The sequence below is a fragment of the Grampus griseus genome (genome assembly GCF_964374135.1).
Source record: "Grampus griseus genome assembly, chromosome: 3".
Lineage (NCBI taxonomy): Eukaryota > Metazoa > Chordata > Mammalia > Artiodactyla > Delphinidae > Grampus > Grampus griseus.
In genome coordinates, this window is record NC_139019.1 from 166,202,939 (window position 1) to 166,221,368 (window position 18,430).

At 38.7% G+C, this 18,430-nt stretch overlaps 1 protein-coding gene across 1 annotated transcript in view; it reads right to left on the minus strand.

Moving 5' to 3' along the window:
- Positions 1–18,430, minus strand: part of LOC309819970 (zinc finger protein 558-like) — a gene marked incomplete at its 3' end in the record, with an annotated part of 29,274 nt that overhangs the window by 6,791 nt on the left and 4,053 nt on the right. The window contains exons 2-3 of the mRNA XM_082650398.1: positions 14,881–14,950; positions 12,035–12,117 (exon numbers count right to left, since the gene is read on the minus strand). Of these exons, the coding sequence (XP_082506524.1) occupies positions 12,035–12,092 (58 nt within the window). The 5' untranslated portion in view covers positions 12,093–12,117; positions 14,881–14,950. The remainder of the gene's footprint in view (positions 1–12,034; positions 12,118–14,880; positions 14,951–18,430) is intronic.

Consider the following 18,430-nt stretch of genomic DNA (forward strand, 5'->3'; position numbering starts at 1 on the left):
ATGCTCCAGGAAAACAAAACTCAGTTATTATAGTAAGTAAGGGGAAGAATTAAGAGTGCAAAATCATGGTAATCATTGAAGCTGGATAATGGTTACAGGGAGGTTTCATCATACACACTCCTGAGTATGTTTGAAAATCCATAATTAAAAGTTCTAAAGAAAAGAAATATAACTTTCCATACAGAAGGGGACAGAGAGAAAATGTACTGGTCTGGACCTTGGCATCCGATATAGTAGAAAAAGAAAATCTTACGTTTTGGTCCAAATTCACATTACTTGTGTAATCCAAAATTATTCCCTTAAGAGAATAATTTTATTTAAAGAAGGTTCTAGGTTTCATTAAAGAGGGTCCCCCAGGCAATTAGTGTGAGCAAATGGACCTATCTCTGGAAAACTCAACTTCAAGCCAGGCCTCAAAGAATTCCCACAGATAAAATTCTAAGTAAACTGAGGAAGTCACAGTTTAAAAAATTATGAAACACAAATATATAAAATACATAATGTACCATGAGTGAGAAGCAGTCAAAACACAGGCAGCAGGAAGAAGAAAGCACAATACTGCAGGTATTAGACTTTTTAGACATTATGTAAAAAACTCTCTATATTTAACAGGCTTAAAGAAATTAAGAGAAATATGGATGAATATGGAATAAGATACACTAGAAATGATGAAACAGTTTTAAGAAACAAACATAACTTTTAGAAAGGAAACTGATTCGTTGAAGTTAGAAATTCAATGCAACGATTAACTACCAGATTAGAACTTTGTTACACCATTTGATGAGAAACTAGCTAGGAATTTCCTAGAATTAGTAAAAGACACTAACCTTTGGATCCAGGAAGCACAATAAATCCCAGGCTGAAAGAATAAAAAGAAATCCACACCTACATTTATTTTCTTCTTTGGTGTTTGATTTTTTTTCCCCCCACAATCTTAAAAGTAGCCAGGGAAAAAACTCAGGTCACCTAAAAAGGACAGACAAACTGATGTCTTACGTCTCAAGAGCAACAAAGTATGTCAGAAGAAAGGATGACACCCTCAGTGTGCTGAGAGAAAAATAACAACTTAGAATTCTAAATCCAGTTAAAATATCTTCCTTAGGTTCAAGGGTGAATTTATGAAATCAAACCGTGAATCTAATCAAGCTTCTGGACTAACTAATTTTAATAGGAAATACAGAGATAAACAAGTTAAATAACACAAAGCAGCAGCAAACAGCTAAATCCATAATGTAGGACAAACGCCTTGATATCTCCAATAAGTCAGTGGATTAAAAAAAAAAAAAAGGAAAAAGGAGGAGGAGGGGATAAAACAAACTTAAGAGATACATATTCAAAAAAACAAGGTGGGTACCCTGTTAAGATCCTGATTTGAACAAACTGTAAAAAGATATTCTGGAGACAACTGGGGAACTTTGGAGTTTGCCAGGTGGGAAAACGCGGTGATGGTTATGTACCAGCCAGAGACGCATGCTTAAGTACCGATGAAAGGACATGACGTCCAGAATCTGCTGTAAAAACACTCCAGAAAAAAGAAAAAGCAGGTGACTAGGCTACCAGCACTGTCCAACTCTTATGTACACTATCTAATACAATAGCCACCATTTACATATGGCTATTGAGCACCTGAAATGAGGCTAGTGTTATTTAAGTAATTTAAATTTTAACTTAAATTTGAATAGCCACATATGGCTAGTGTATTAGACAGCTCAGGCCTACGGGATCCAAGAATGGTAAAATACTGATAATTGTGAAAACTGAGTGTTGAAGATATGATTCGCTATTTTATTTTCTCTACTTTTGTGTGTGCTTGAAAATTTCCATATGAAAAGCTTAAAGTTTTAAAAGGGGAGTAAAATAAAGACATTTTAAAGTAAAGACCCAAGAGAGCTTACCCATCTAAAGATCATCACTAAAGTAAATTCTCAGTATTCCAGGAAATAGGAATTTTTATGTCTGAAATATTAAGTGAACTTTGATTATATAAAATAATAATAGCAATATCTAATTTGTGAGATGGAAAAGCAAGCTGGAATGCTACTGAATAATAAAAATATATAAACTGGGAGGGATGTGACTAGTCTTATGCTCCTGGTATTCTTCCGTTAGAGAATAAAGGTATTGATTAGCTTTAGACTTTAAGTGTGCATGATAAAATAGCTAGGGCAACTACTGAAGAACACAGTGGGCTTAACTCACAGGCTAGAAGAAACAATGGAATGAGGAAAAAACTTCAATTATTACAAAGGCAACAAAAATAAGCAGGGGAAAAAAACAACAAAAGCAAGTAAAATAAACAGCATGTTGTAAGATGGCAGAAAATGTCTTAATCAATAATCACAATAAATGTACAAATAAATAGACTGAACTCTATAGTTTAAAAACAAAGACTGCCATGTTAGATTAAGGTAAATTTCAGCTCTATGCTGTTTCACGAGATGCACTAAAAACAAAACAACACAGAAAGACTAAATCTCAAAAATGGAAATGATATACCAGGCAAATATTAACCAAAATAAAGTTTGTTTGGCTAACTTAATTTCACACATTTTTAAGACAAAAGGCACTACAACAGGTAACTATATTAGGATATAAGATTCAATTAATGAGAAAGTATAAAGATTCTGAAGTTGTATACACAAGTAACATAGTCTCATAAAATTTATACACAGAAGCTAACAGAATTAAAGTAGAAACTGACAAATCTCCATCAGTGTAAGAGACTTTAACACACTATTCTGAGTAATGGATAATCAGAGGAAAAAAAGAGGATTTGAAGGTCTGAATAGTAAAATGAACATCCTTCATCTAAAACACTTATAGACACTACTCTCAATAGAGAATACATATCTTTCTCAAGCATAAGTGGAATGTTTACAAAACTGACCCCACTGCTATACTATAAAGTTAGTCTTAAGCCTTTCAGAGAAGAGGTATACAGATATGTTCTCTGACCAAAATGAAATTAAGTTATATATTAATTACAAAAGTAAATTATGTTGAAACATATGAAACTGCCATTTTTATAGGTTAAAAAAAAGGTTGAATGTTAGCAGTTTCACCATAGTTCAATCTAATAGAAAAAAGCCATTGACATCTGGAGTTTAGAGAACATTACTACACTTACGAAGAACTCATGGGTAAAAGATATAATTAATGAATTAAATTAGAAATTGAAAAGTACATTAATACTATGGTATTGATCAGTGCTAAGTACCAAAACTTGTAGGTTGCAGCTAAAGTGGGCCTTAGGAAAAAAAAAAGTAGGCTTTATGTACTTATATTAGAAAAAAAGTTAAAAATTAGTCTAAGTTTCCAATTTAAGAATTTAGGGAATTCCCTGGCAGTCCAGTGGTTAGGACTCAGCACTCTCACTACGAAGGGCCTGGGTTCGATCCTTGGTCAGAGAACTAAGATCCTGCATGCCACGTGGCGTGGCCAAAAAAAATTTAGAGGAAAAAAATCTCAAAATAAATTTTTAAAAATTGAAGGAAAGAAAGAATAATATGATGAACTAGAAAACAAAAATCCAGAAAAGATCAAACAAAAACAATTGATTCTTTGAAAATTAATAGGAAAAATCATGCAAGATTATTCAAGAAAAAAAGAGGGAGAAGGTGCAAAGAAAATTGAAAAGCAAAAAAGAACACAATTATAGATGCTGCAGAGAATAAACATGTAAGATACTGTGAATAACTGTATGCTAATCAAGCTCAGAAGTCACAGGAAATAGCTCAATTCCTAGAGAAATAAGACTAGAAATAACAAACTGAATAGTCCTAAAATAATTATCAAAAATGACCTGGACAGTGATAGTTGCACAACCCTGTGACTGTGACTAATGCCACTGAATTGTATGCTTTAAAATGTTTATAATGGCAAATTTTATATTGTATATATTTTACCACAATTTAAAAAAATGTATAAAAGTGGAATAATCTGGGTTGTTGCTGACCCCCTCAGAGAGACTCCAGGTCTCTCCAGCCCAAATAATTCACTGCCTAGATAGATTCTTTAAAAAACAAAACAACAACCAAAAAAACAAAAACAAAATAAAGAACTAGGCATATAAATTTCTCCCATGAAGAAAACACCAGGCTCAGAGGTTTTATATATCAGTTCTGCCATTCAAAGAAGAGAAAATTCTAATCTGACTCAAATCTTTCAGGGATTAGACACACTTATGCAAAACTCCAGAAATGTGCACGATCCAAAACGTCATGTGTGCACTTTGATTAATCTATGACAGTACCTTACATAATTACCATGCGGGGAAAGAAGGGGAGGGGATGGACAGGCCACTTTTAAGATGATGTCACAAAACAGTTTGCCTTATCAAAGGGATTACCTTGATTAAGTAGATAAAGGAAGAGGAATGTTCCTTGAGATTGGTATAATACTGATATCAAACATGACAGCCATTATAAGAAAACAAAATGATACTGAGGTCTCATTAATAAACATAGATACAAAGAGTCTATAGAAAATAAGTCCAAATCAAATACATCAAAAAATGAGAAAGAGAATACATCAGAACCAAGTCGAGTTTATCCCAGGAATGTAAGAGAGGCTTACTAGAAAATCAATTAATGTCATTTGTTTCATGAATAGATCAAAGTAGAAAACAGTATGATCATCTCAATAATACAGTAAAAGTGTTTGATAATACCCAACATTGCATGATTTAAAAATAATTTTGGCCAACTCTATTTAAAAAAACTCAATTTTTAAAATGGGCAAAATATCTATTTTTCTAAAGAAAATACAATGGCCATTAAGCATATGAAAATATGCTTATTATTAGCCACCAGGGACATGCAAATGAAAGCCACAAGATACCACTTGACACTCATTTTGATAGTTATAATCAGAAAGACAAATAACAATTGGTGAGTATGTGGAGAAATCAGAACTCATTTGCTGGTGGTAAAGAATAATGGTGCAGTCACTTTAGAAAACAGTTTGGTAGTCCACCAAAATGTTAAATATACGATTATCATATGAATCAGCATTCCACTCCTAGGTATAAACCCAAGAGAAATGAAAATGTAAGTCTACGCAAAAACTTTAACAAGAATGTTCATAACAGCATTATTTACAATAGCCCAAATGTGGAAATAACCCAAATGACCATCAAATTATGAGTGGATAAATAAAATGTGATGTATCTATACAAAAGAATATTTTTGGCCATTAATAGGAATCAGTACTGACACTTGCTACAATGTGGATGAACCTTGAAAACATTATAGTGAAAAAAGTCATTCACAAAAGACAAAATATTGTATGATTCCATTTATATGAAATGTCCAGAATGGACAAGTCTATAAAGACAAGAAATAGATTAGTGAGTGGTGGCCTGGGGGGTAGGGAAGTGGGAGTGAGTGCTAATGAGTATGGGATTTCTTTCTGGGATGATGAAAATTTTCTAAAATTATATTGTGGATTTCTTTCTGGGATGATGAAAATTTTCTAAAATTATATTGTGATGATGGTTGCACAACTCTGGGAATATACTAAAATTCACTGAATTGTACACTTTAGTTACATGTTAATTATAGTAAACGAGGAAAAGAGGAATAGAAGGAAATGTCTTTAAACCTGAAAATGTATCGAAAACATAGAGCAAGCATTTCAATTTACTAGATACAAGCTGAAGGCCTTTGAGACACAGAAAAAGAAGTGGCTCCTTCTACTAATCATGATACAGACAGTGCAGTAAGTTGGGGAGAGCGGAAAAGAATGGGGAGACATGATAGTTTGGAGGACTGTGAAAGAAGAATAAACCTGTCATTCATGGATGATATGTAAACATCCAAAAGCATCTATAGGTTAAGATTATTTGAAAACTAAGAGAGGTGTGCAACTTGCTGGATGCAAAATACACGTTCTGAGCGCTCAAAATAGAACGGGGGCAGTTGGCAATATCTAGGAATATTACACATGACCCAACAACTTTAGTTCTAAAAATCGACCTTAAAGTCCTAAGTACAGAAATATGAAGAAACATGCACAAGCCCATTCAGATGGGAACAACTCAATCGTCCACCAATAGGGGACTAGGCTGCTTCCACACACTAGAGAACTGTAAGACAGATCAAAGAAAAAAAAAAGGGCAGATCTCCGTGAACTGATGAGTACTTCAAAGAATGTCATAACGGAAGAAAATGAGGTACAAGAAAGGGCATCTTCTTAAGGAAAAGTAGTCAGACTTGGGGGAGGCCTTTTAAAGAGGGGAGGACAGGCGACGGAGAAAAGACCCTGCGGACGCGCCCTGCCCTTATTTCCAGACCCGCCTCCTCCCGGGGACAGACCACCCAAGCAGTCGTCCGGGAGACGGGAAGAAGCCGCGGCCCCAGCAGGCGCGAATGTAACGGGTCGGGGCTTGGAGGACAAGCGGGGCGTCTTGAGGACCCGGGCGGGAAGTCGCGCGTGAAGCCCGGCAGGAGGCCCCGCGGCCCAGGAGCAGCTGGCGCCGTAAACCTTACCCATGACCCCTCCCCACTATCGACCGGCCCTTCCAGACTCGTGGTCGGAACCTGGACTTGGGCCCAGCCGGATCAAACGCCAACGGATATGGAAACGGGTAAGATGCGCGAAGCAGCTATTGAGGACCAAGCCGCCAGCGGACGCGCACCTCCGCTTCGGGTCCCGGGCCTGAGGCTCCCGCCTCCAGTAGTTCAGTACCCCCCCGGAACTCCGATCGGGGAGCGGGGCTGGGAGGCGGGCCCGGAGAGAGTGGCTGAGGCCTGGTCAGGGAGCCTGGGCACAGAATTGAGGCGAAGTGCAGGCAAGTTTATTTTAAGCGAAGGAGGCTTCTCAAGTAGAGTAACTTACTCTTGATTGCCCATTTAAGTAAAATGGTGTGCAGGCACTTGAGCCCGGGTTTTTCACTCCATATGGTCTCCTCGATGGAAAAAGTAGAGGTCCCCAAGGTTTTGAAAAGGAGACTGAGCAGTCAGAAGGGAAAAGGAGTCCAAACTTCACTACTCAGCCGTTATGGATTCTCTTGCGGGGTCACTGCCCCTCCCCTTCCTAACCAAAGCAAGTCCCCCAGAAGTCAGAGAACTTTTTTGTCTGGACTCCAATTTAAACAATGATTATCCTGGTATTAAAAACAAAAAACAGTCTCGATCAGCACTTTAAGCTACCCGCCAAGAAATGGATTTTATCAGGGCCAAAAGAGGGCTGATTCTTAAATATGCATAACCGGAACCATGATTTAAAATGGAAATCTGGTAGTAAAGACAGATTTTAAGGTGCTTTGGGGTTGTTGTTACTACAGTTAGACAGCCCGAAATAAGGATTTTAAAAATTTCAATAGCTTCCTCTCTGTGCCTTTTCTAGACCCCCCATGAATAAAACATCTGCCTAGACATAAAAAAACTTTATCATTAGGAGGATCCTTATTATTTAATGGAATCACCCATATCTGGAGATCTGTATTTAAAAGCTCAACCCCTCCCAGCTGACCATGCCTCTCAGGCAGATCGGTTCTATAAAATATCTGCCCATGTAAAGAGGGGCCCAGGAATCTTAGGCACTTAATTACTAATATTAAAGACTAGAAGCATGTGTTTAAACCGGAAAAATATTAATCTACATTCCATTCCAAAAATATTTTAAGGAGGCTAGGTTCTTTCACCACATAATGAGCACAGCCTGACAAGGCAGTATCATGTGAACTGTGGACTCCAGGCTTTGCTCAAGGAAAAAAAGCAGGATGTTTTGAGGCAGAAGTGCCCACTAGCCTTTCTCAGCTCCACTGTAAACACATGGGGGTTAGTGTCCCCAACCCTCTTCAAAGTTGAAAACACCAGTACAACTTAACAGTTGGCCCTCTGGGTTCTGTACCTGCAAATACAACCACCTATGAATGGTGTAATGCTGTAGTACATATTCATTGAAAAAAATCTACATATGAATGGATCTACATATGAAGTTCAAAATCTTGTTGTTCAAGGGTCAACTGTAATGACGCATATCCATTAGAGTATCATACAGGGTATTTTTCACTGCCCTAAAAATCCTCTGTGCTTTGCTTATACATTCCACCCATCACTCTCACCAATCCCTGGCAACCACTGATCTCCACAGTTTTGCCTTTTCCAGAATGTCATATAGTTGGAATCATACAGTATGTAATCTTTCCAGATTGGCTTCTTTCACTTAGTAATATGCATTACCTAGTATATGCATTAAGGTTCTTCCATGTCTTTTCATGGCCTGATAGTCCATTCATTTTAAGCACTGGATAATATTTTGTTGTTTGGATGTGCCAGTTTATCCATTCACCTTCTGAAGGACATCTTGACTGCTTCCAAGTTTTGGCAATTATGAATAAAACTACTATAAACATTCATGTGCAAAGAAACAAAAAAACCCCAAAGCATGCATGTACTGGTTTTTGTGTGGACTTAAGTTTTCAACTTACTTGGGTAAATGTCAAGGAGTGTGAATACTGTATCACTTGGTAGGACTATGTTTAGTTTTGTAAGAAACCACCAAATTGTATCCCAAAGTGGCTGTACAATTTTGTATTCCCACCAGCAATGAAATGAAATTTCCTGTTGCTCTATATCTTCACCAACATTTATCATTATCAGTGTTCCAGATTTTGGCCATTCTCACAGATTCATAGATTTGTAGTGGTCTCTTTTTTTCATGTGGGCCATCTTTTCAAATGCTTATTTGCTATCTGCATATCTTCCTTGGTGAGGTGTCTATTAAGGTCTTAGTCCATTTTTAATCAGCTGTTTATTTTCTTATTGCTGAGTCTTAAGAGTCCTTTATCAGTTGTGTCTTTTGCAAATATTTTCTCTCAATTTGTGCTTGTCTTCTCATTCTCTCAACAATGCCTTTTTTAGAGCAGAAGTTTTTAATTTTAATAAAGTCCAGTTTATCAATTATTTCTTTTATGGATCATGTCTTCCATGTCATATTTTTAAAAGTATTGCCACATCCAAGGTCTTCTAGGTTTTCTTCTATGTTATCTTCAAGGAAGTTTATAGTTGTGTGTTTAACACTTAGGGCTGCAATGCATTTTGAATTAATTTTTGTGATGAGTGCAAGGTCTGTGTCTAGATTTATTCTTTTGCATGTGGGTGTCTGGTTGTTCCAGCGCCATCTGTTGAAAAGAATTATATTTACTACATTCCATTTCCTTTGCTCCTCTATCAAAGATCAGTTGACCATATTTATGCTCAACATCATTAGTCTTTAAAAGTATGGGTCTACCTTGAAAAAAAACACACAAAGAAAGGCAACTCATTTAAATAAAAATTTACTTGGTTTTCTTTCCCAGTATCAATTTTCTTGTATGCAGTAAGTGAAAACATGTACTCCAAAACTTTCCCAAGGTGTTATTTAAAAACCTCTTTGTAACAAAGGTTTTTCATTAAAAAAAAAAAAAAAAAACTTTTTAGGATTTTTATTTATAAAAAATATATAAAAAATATTCATTGAAAGCATTCTAATTGTTTTTACATTCATACATAATCTCTCCAGTGTGACTTTTACAATAAATTAACATAGCCTTTTCCACACTCCCTATATTTATAATTTATGGTTCTTCTCCAGTATGAATCATGTTTCCTAATGACAAAGAACAATCAAAGGCTTTCCTATATCCCTTTCATTCAGGGGATTTCTCATTATGTGTGCTTTCATACTTTCCCAAAGCAGAGAATAAAAACTAAAAAAAATCCTATACTTTTTACATTCGTAATATTTTCACACCCGTGAACTCAGAGCTGAAAATTAAAGTATAAGGCAGAGCAAAAGGCTTCCCACATTCCTTACAATAAGGTTACCTCCACTATGAATTAGTACATGTTCAGTAAGTGTGAAAGTATCAAAGGCTTTCCCACACTCTTTACAAGTGTTCAGTTCTCTCTCAAATGTGACTGTGTATACATTCAGAAAGGCATGAAGTACTAAAGGTTTTCCCACATTCCTCATATATATGGCTTCTCCCCACTGTGAGTTCTTAAATGTTTAATAAGACATGTGGATCGAGTAAAGGATTTCCCACATCCCTTACATTCAAAAGGTTGTTCACCAGTGTGAGTTCTCATGTGTACTGTAAGGCCTGATGAAATAGTGAAGGCTTTCCCACATTTTTTACATTTATACACTTCTCTCCAGTATGTGTTTCTTTTATGTTGACTAAAGTACGAGGATTATCTAAATGCTTTACCACATTCCTTACATTCAAAAGGTCTTTCTGTGCACTCTTTATTTTTTAATTTTTAAAAATTTAATTATTTTTGGCTACACCAGCATATGTGGGATCTTAGTTCCCCAACCTGGAATAGAACCCGTGCCCCCTGCATTGGAAGCGTAGTCTTAACCACTGGACCACCAGGGAAGTCCCTACACCGTGCATTCTTAAATGTCAAATAAGAAATGAGAATCAAATAAAGGCTTTCCCACAGTGCTTATAATTATAAGGTTTTACCCCAGGGTGAGTTTCCAGGTGACTTTTAAAGCAAGATGAAATACTAAACATTTTCCCACATTCCTTACAATGATAGGCATCTCACCAGTGTGAATTCTTTGTATGTACAGTAAGGTACGAGGAACTAACAAAGGCTTTTCCACATTCTCCAGTTTAAATTCGCAGGTGACTACTGTTTTGAGAAAAGTAAACTCTGGGCTGCACTCCTTACAAACACAGTGTTTCTAGTATAAAATCTTATATGCTTAGCAAGATCTGGGGAATAAGACAAGCCTTTTTCAAGTTTCTTACATTTCACAGGCATCAGTCCTCTGTGAATTCTTAAATGCTGAATAACATGAAGATTGAGTGAAAGTCTTCCCACATCCTTTACACTCATAGGATATTTCTCTAGTGAGTTCGCATATGTACAAAAAGGTTTGTAGAATGTGAAAGAGCTTTCCTACGTTCTTTAAAAGCATACGTCCTCTCTCCACCATGAAAAAAAAACGTTCCCTAAGGTACGAGGAAGAAGGTAAGCCTTTCTTACAGTCAGCGCATTTATAGGGTTCTCTTGAGTGTAAGTTTTCTTGTGAACCAGGTGTAAATTTTGTTTGAAGGCTGTTTCACACCGATTATACTCAGGAGCATTCTCTCCAGAATGGGTTTGCTTGTATAGATCAAGGGCACAGTTCTTTATGAAGGCATTTTCACACTGGTAACACTCACAAGTTTTCTTTCTAATGTAAGTTTTCCTTTGAGCCTTAAGGCATGAGTGTTCACTCAAGGCTTCTTCACAATGGTTAAAATTGATTTCTCTCCAATGTAGTTTCTCTCCTGTTGATGAAGAGATTAATGATGACTTAAAAAGTTTTCCAATCTTGTTATATTCAGAGATTTTCCCCTCTGCCTTGAATTGTTTTTCTATACAAGAAACAAATTAGTATGGCTGAAGTTTTTTATTTGTTTTTGTTTTTCTTCCATTTTCACTGCAATGCATGGTTCCAGACCCTCAGTGCTTTCAAGCAGAATGAAGTGATCATTCTGCTAGAAAGTTTTGTTGTATTCTTTACTTTCAAAGGGATTTTTATAGAGTTTAGCTGATAATTGATCAAGATGAAATTATTTATCAAAAACTTCATCTGGGGCTTCCCTGGTGGCACAGTGGTTGAGAGTCCGCCTGCCGATGCAGGGGACATGGGTTCGTGCCCTGGTCCGGGAAGATCCCACATGCCACAGAGCGGCTAGGCCTGTGAGCCACGGCTGCTGGGCCTGCGTGTCCGGAGACTGTGCTCTGCAACAGGAGAGGCCACAACAGTGAGAGGCCCACGTACCACAAAAAAAAAAAAAAGCAAAAAACTTCATCTGAATGACATATATGGGAATATTCAGCTGAGTGAACTCTGTGTGAAGAAATATATCGTGAGGGGTGTTTTAAGTTTTTGTCAAATTCACAATGCCCAGAGACTATGAAAAACAGGTGAATGACACTAGTCTCAAATAACTGTCATGGTTATCGTGCAGGTTTCCTATCTTATGGAACTGCTAATTTTCCACTAGTGTGGAAGGCAAGGAATTATATCTTGTGAATCTTACCATTTCCACCACACTGGATTTTTTCCCATCCAAAATATTCCACTGAGGTGCTGACCATTTGGCATTAAGACAAATCTCCCAATCTGAAATAAGATTAAAAAAAATTATGTTCTTGGAGAAATAAATGGAAGGAAGATGTTAAAAATGAAGGCCAATGTGTATTTACTTTCAAACATTGACTTAAGATACATTTTAAAACAAAAAGAAAGGGGCTTCCCTGGTGGCGCAGTGGTTAAGAATCTGCCTGCCAATGCAGGAGACACGGGTTTGAGCCCTGGTCTGGGAAGATCCCACATGCCGCAAAGCAACTAAGCCTGTGCACCACAACTACGCCCATGCGCCACAACTATTGAGCCTGCGCTCTAGAGCCTTCGAGCCACAGCTACTGACTGAAGCCTGCACACCTAGAGACCGTGCTCCGCAACAAGAGAAACCATCACAAAGAGAAGCCTGTGCACCACAACGAATAGTAGCCACCACTTGTCGCGACTAGAGAAAGCCCGTGCACAGCAACGAAGACCCAACGGAGCCAAAAATAAATAAATAAATTTATTAAAAAAAAAAAAGAAAAGATTAAGAAGTTTGGCTGGACTAAGAGTTTGGCATGATAAGGTGCTGTGGTCAAATTGGTAGGTGATTTACTAAGAAATGATTCTATAAATGTTGAGACTGACAATGAACAGAAAGCAGCGTAACCAGGAAAACAACGTTGAAAGGAAATGGATAAAGAGCTTAATGCAAATGCAAAATTTAAAGAAAAAAATGGGACAGATCCTACTGTCAAGCCAAAAGGAAGTTTAAGAAGGCGAATGAAAAGCTGAAGAGAAAGGGAAGTTTGAGGTACCCAAGGAACCTCAGAACCCAAATGACCTCAGCATCCTTAGGAAAAAAATTCTTCAAAAGCCTCCTGTTTAACATTTCCAAATGGACTGCAGCTCTCATGGATTACAGCTCTTTCTCATAAAGAATCACATGTGCCTTTTCCCTCACTTGGAAAACTCTTCCATTTTCTTCAGCTTTCCTCTTTGTTCCACCTGAAAGATCAGACCAGGTCTGCATAGCTGGTGCCCTGCTCTCAGAGAAAGATGCCAGATGTAAGAAGAACATGCAAGGGATGACAAATACTTCCATAAATAAGGGGTCAAGACTCTGCTCTTCAGGGATACCAAATACTGTCAGGTATAACTTGAGAAGCAACAAAATTGTTCATGTCCACTTTATCAAACCAGTAAATTTTCAAATAAAACTAAAATGCAAATAAAACTAAAATGCAAACACACACACACACACTCTCTCTCTCTCTCCCACTGTGCACCAAAAGGGTTGCCAGTCTTTTGCCTAAAACCCAAGCTCAAGCTTATATATATAATTTTGAAGTCCTAAGCCTTTTATCCTAGAAAAATTAAAGCCAATACAATGAACAGATCTTCATTTTCAAGAGGAACATCCTGGCATCAGGCAATTGCCATCTCCATCTATGTTCCCTGGAGGAAAAGAAGGGAGACTCAAAGCCTAGACAGGTTTTATGTTCTTCCATAATCAACCCCAGGGCTTGATGGTCCTCAAGCCCCTTCTCCTCTCTACCTGGACGTATTCATGGTGACTTCATCCAATTACGTAGCTTTAAGAGCACCTCTCTCACCTAACTGAACGTATCTCACCACAACTAGATTGTGACCTCTTCTGGTCTTATTTTTCTCTGTTGACAGGTTAGCCATAGTCCTGAGAACATTACAGACACAGTAAATGCTGGTAAATGAATTATTCCTCCAGTGACAGTAGAAATTCTCAGAGGCACATGTTGGCTCCCTGTCTATCATAGCAAAATGAGAGCACACAATCAGCATGGACGAATTGGACTGAATTAGTAAATACTGGAATGAATTAGTAAATACTGGAGTGATAGTATCATTCTCCTGTGTAAATGAAAGGCCCTAAGTAAGACCTGAGGAAATTTAACTGGGGACTCAGTCCCTAAGCAGGCCCTATTTGAAACAGAAGCTCTGTTTCACTAGTAGGAAACATATCCACCTCGTAGGAAGAAGCATGTGCTTTTATAAAAGAATAAATTTCCTACTGACCTGAAAATAATTTGTCAGACACCCAGTCACAATCCTTTCCCCTTCTGACTTCTCATGAAAAGAGAAAAAGTCTTGAGAAAGACAACCTTGAGGAGAAGAAACAAAACCTGAGAATCCAGGCTGCCCACAGTTTCCATACTCACAAGCCTGGCAGCCACTCCACACTAATTCTAAGTGAACATACACACACACACACACACACACACACACACACACACACACACACACACACACACTGCTGCCATAAAATGCCCTATAGCCCGCCTCATCTGAAGTCAGAAATGGGATTTGGGGCTTTGATAAACAAGAAGAAGAGTTTAATAATCTAATCTCATTTTACAGATAAAGAAATTGAAGTCCAGAGAAGTAAAACTGTTGGGGAATTTTTTGGCTAACAATAATAACTCATGTGATTAAGCAGAACCTCTCCCACAAAAATAGGCATACTTACCCCTCTTTCCCAAGCCCCAGGATTTAGACAACAGGATATTGTTATATACTTAAGCCCCCTCCTAGACAGCCCAGAAGCAGGACTGCATAGCCCCAGACCACAAGACAGGCTGCTCACAGGCCAGTTAAAGCACGGTCTCTGAAAGAAGCATCAACAAGGACTTACCACAAGGGAAAAGGTCAATGGCTGGCATCCTGTGAATCTGTTAATGAAATCTGCCTTAACATGTCTTATTCCCAAAGTCTCTTCAAGACAGTTTCTGAATTTAATGGATAAGTTAATCTCAATTCCTCTTGATTAAGTAGGAGTCTTACCTCATACCATCAATCTTTATGCAGGAGGCATTTCTCATCTGTCATCAAGCATCATTCATTAGCCATCTCTCTGCAGAAGATGGAAGTTATATTATGTGAAAGTCATTAGAAACTGTAGACCACATAAATATAAATAATAATTGCCGTTTACTGAGCACTCATTATGTGCCAGAACACACATACAGTGGAAGCTCTCATGATTATCAACAGTTATTATTACTGTCATTCAATAGTTGAGGCAACTTATGTTCAAACAGGAGTAGTAATTGGCCCAAGATCACCAATTAAGAAGTCGTGAGCCAGAGTCTGAATGCAGGTTACTCCGTCTCAAAAGCCTGAACTCCTGAGGTTACCGTTATTCTCCAATATGAGAATTTATCTTCAATTAAAAAAAATGCAATTATCTGTTAAGCACAATAAAGGAAAGCACAATAAAACAAGATATGCCTGTACATTATAAACAGTAATTGCTGTCAACACACTTTCTTGGAAACAGACATTCTCACAGACCTTGAGCCTGCGACCCTCCATAACCACTTGTCCATTATACTTTGGGTCATGGAAACAATACCCCATGAACACAGCATAACTGCTGAGGCCTCCTTATGAGAGGAGGGAACCAAAGCTGGGCCCTTTCATATATTCCACCTTCAGGAGGGGTGGCCTCCCCGTCTCTTGCCAGATGCCATGGTGCTGGAGGATGTCACCCCTCCCCCAGACCCTTGACTACCTAGGAAGCCCCCTGGGATTAACTGAGTAAATAGAATGAGAATTGGAGGACTATACAAATGACACTGTTAACCATCATATGTAATGGAGCCTGATGGAATGTTGCTGCTTTCCATCCCTTAGCTATGATGTCCCTAAATAAAGGATGGGACCCAAGAAACAACACACTTGGTCTAACTTCAGGCAGTCATCTCAGCACTGGATGCCCTAGCCAACAAATGGTCCCATCATCACATTTATTATAAATTGTTGGGCTATTATCTAAAATTTGTCCTATTTCATGGTACAGAACTCTGGCAATCTCTTGCCTCACAGGCACCGAAAATATAAATCAAAATCACATGTCTTTACATATAACTAAGACTACAGAACAAGGCCTTGCCAGGATGCTCGTTATTCCCTTTGGAGTTATAGGCATTACTGCTAGTAACAAAGACACGCATTTCACTGCTTAGAATACACAATGTTGGGCTCTCGGAAAAGGTATTCATAGAACTTTCATGACCCCAATAACTGGTTTAACTGAGATGCTTAATAGTCTCCTGAACAATTCCTATTCATTAAATTCCAGTCCAACTGAAAAGGTCTCTATTTTGCCTCAAACCTTAACCTATATTTATAATTTTTTTTAATCTTGCCCTATCCCATAAGGGCTGGAGGCCAGATTGAGGGGGTGTACTCCACTGGGATCTATTAACCATAGATTATCCCAAAGACCAGGCAGCTGTTCTACTGATATGGGAGCCTAAACTTCATTCAAAAACTAAAAACCCTGTCGAGTTTAGCTACACACCACAGTTTAGGTAACTGTGGACTTATTATTGGTCTGGGTGCTTTCATTGGTTTACAATCCAGAGGCCCAAACCCTCCAAATAAGACAGTGTTTCAACCAAACATGGCAAATGCTGAGATCCACATCAACTGGAGTAGGTACCCACTTGAAAAGGATACTCCAGTCTCACACTCAGCAACATCACACTGGCCCAGGAGCTCACCGCCAGAGATGACGTCACTCCAGGAGACATCACCCCAGTCTGAGATCTCGCCATTGGAGATAACTTTGCCCCCTGGGCTAACTTGACCCTGACGCTAAACCCCAGGGACTGTTTCTTCTAACGCACAGATTGGACATAGGACACTTTGTGCTTTTCTTCCTTTGATATTAGGAATTCTATTATGATTCTGAGTTCCTTGTCTGCTTAGCCCACGATCCAGGTATACTCCTTGCTCTCTGCCAAAACATACACCCCTACACTCCATGCCTACAAGGAAATCTGGTAGAGGTCACTAGTATCGATATCATTCCAAAAATTAATGGACTGTGTGATTCCAACTATATGACATTTTAGAAAAGGCAAAAGTATGTAGTAGTAAGACCAGAGGTTGCCAACGATTGTGGGGGTCAGGGAGAATAGGCAAGACACAGGGTTTTTAGGGCTGTGAAAATACTCTGCATAATACCGTAACGAGGGAAACATGTCATTACGTGTTTGTCCAAGGCCACAGAATCTACAACACCAAGAGTGAACTGTAATGTGGTCTGCGGACTTCGGGTGATTATGAGGTGCCCATGTTGGTTCATCAACTGTAACAAATGTACTGCTCTGGTAGGGGATGCTGATAATGGGGGAGGCTGGGGGGAGAGCAGGGGACAGATGGGAACTCTCTGTACCTTCCCCTCCATTTTGCTGTGAACCTGAAACTGCTCTAAAAACAAAGTTTTAATTTTAAAAAGGAAAAGGAATTAGTGGAGATTACTGCTTTCCCCAGGAGGCACGTGCCTCATATTGGCCAACCCCTGGACCCTCTGGGAAGAGGGCCACCCACTCCCTGATGCTTTCTTCCACTAACCGCCTCCAGCTTTCCACTAAGACCTTCTGCGTTGCAGCCACCAGCACTCCTTCTCCTTGGTTCCACACACAACCACCAACTTTTACATGTACTTTACTAACTTATCAGCTCATCCCCTCCAACACCACCGCCAGATGTGTCAACCTGATATGAGAGTATTTCTAATCTACTCTACAACTCCACTAAGATATTGTTAGGGACTGCAAAAAATTTCAGATTTATTTTCTTGACTAATGCAATATAAATGGGAAACTTAAATTATAGGCTGGCCTACAAGGACTCCTCGTACTTTACCTGTGTTTCTCCTTTCCATTATCACAGTAAAATGTTTTCTGTGTTGGTTAGGGGCACTTATGCCACACTAAAAGTCTCTACTATCATTGCCCTGGTTTCCTTACTCTCATCAAAACATGAGTACCGACTGTATTGGACACTCATGCGCGCGCGCACACACACACACACACTTTTTCTGTATATTATATGACTTTTGACATCTGAAAAAATCCTTTCTGGCTGGGGAGAGACTGCTTCTTGGGGCTAGCCAACTCTGAGAAATACAAAGGACTCAAACCGAAGCATGACTTTGATATGCAAACTAACCAATCGAGAACCATACTTACCTCCAGCAGACCCATCCACTGTAGGAGGCAATATTTCTCTGCCTTAAACATCCCAGGGCCAGGTAGCAGGCAACTAGAGACCACCCATATACCCGAAGCCTGACAAAATTATTCAAAGCAGTCAATCCTGGCTGTTTCCTCTGCCCTGCCTTGCCTTTCCCATAGAAACCCCAATAAAGGCAGTGACCTAAACCTTCCCCTCTCTCCTGTGCCTTCTGCCTCTTGACCATCTTGGTGTTTTCCCACATCAACCTGCATGGTTACATGTTGCCTTGCCTCTAGGACTTAAAAGAGTATAATAAACTTTGTTTTTTCCTGGGCCTCCAGTCTCCCCTTGTGGCAGCACTTGA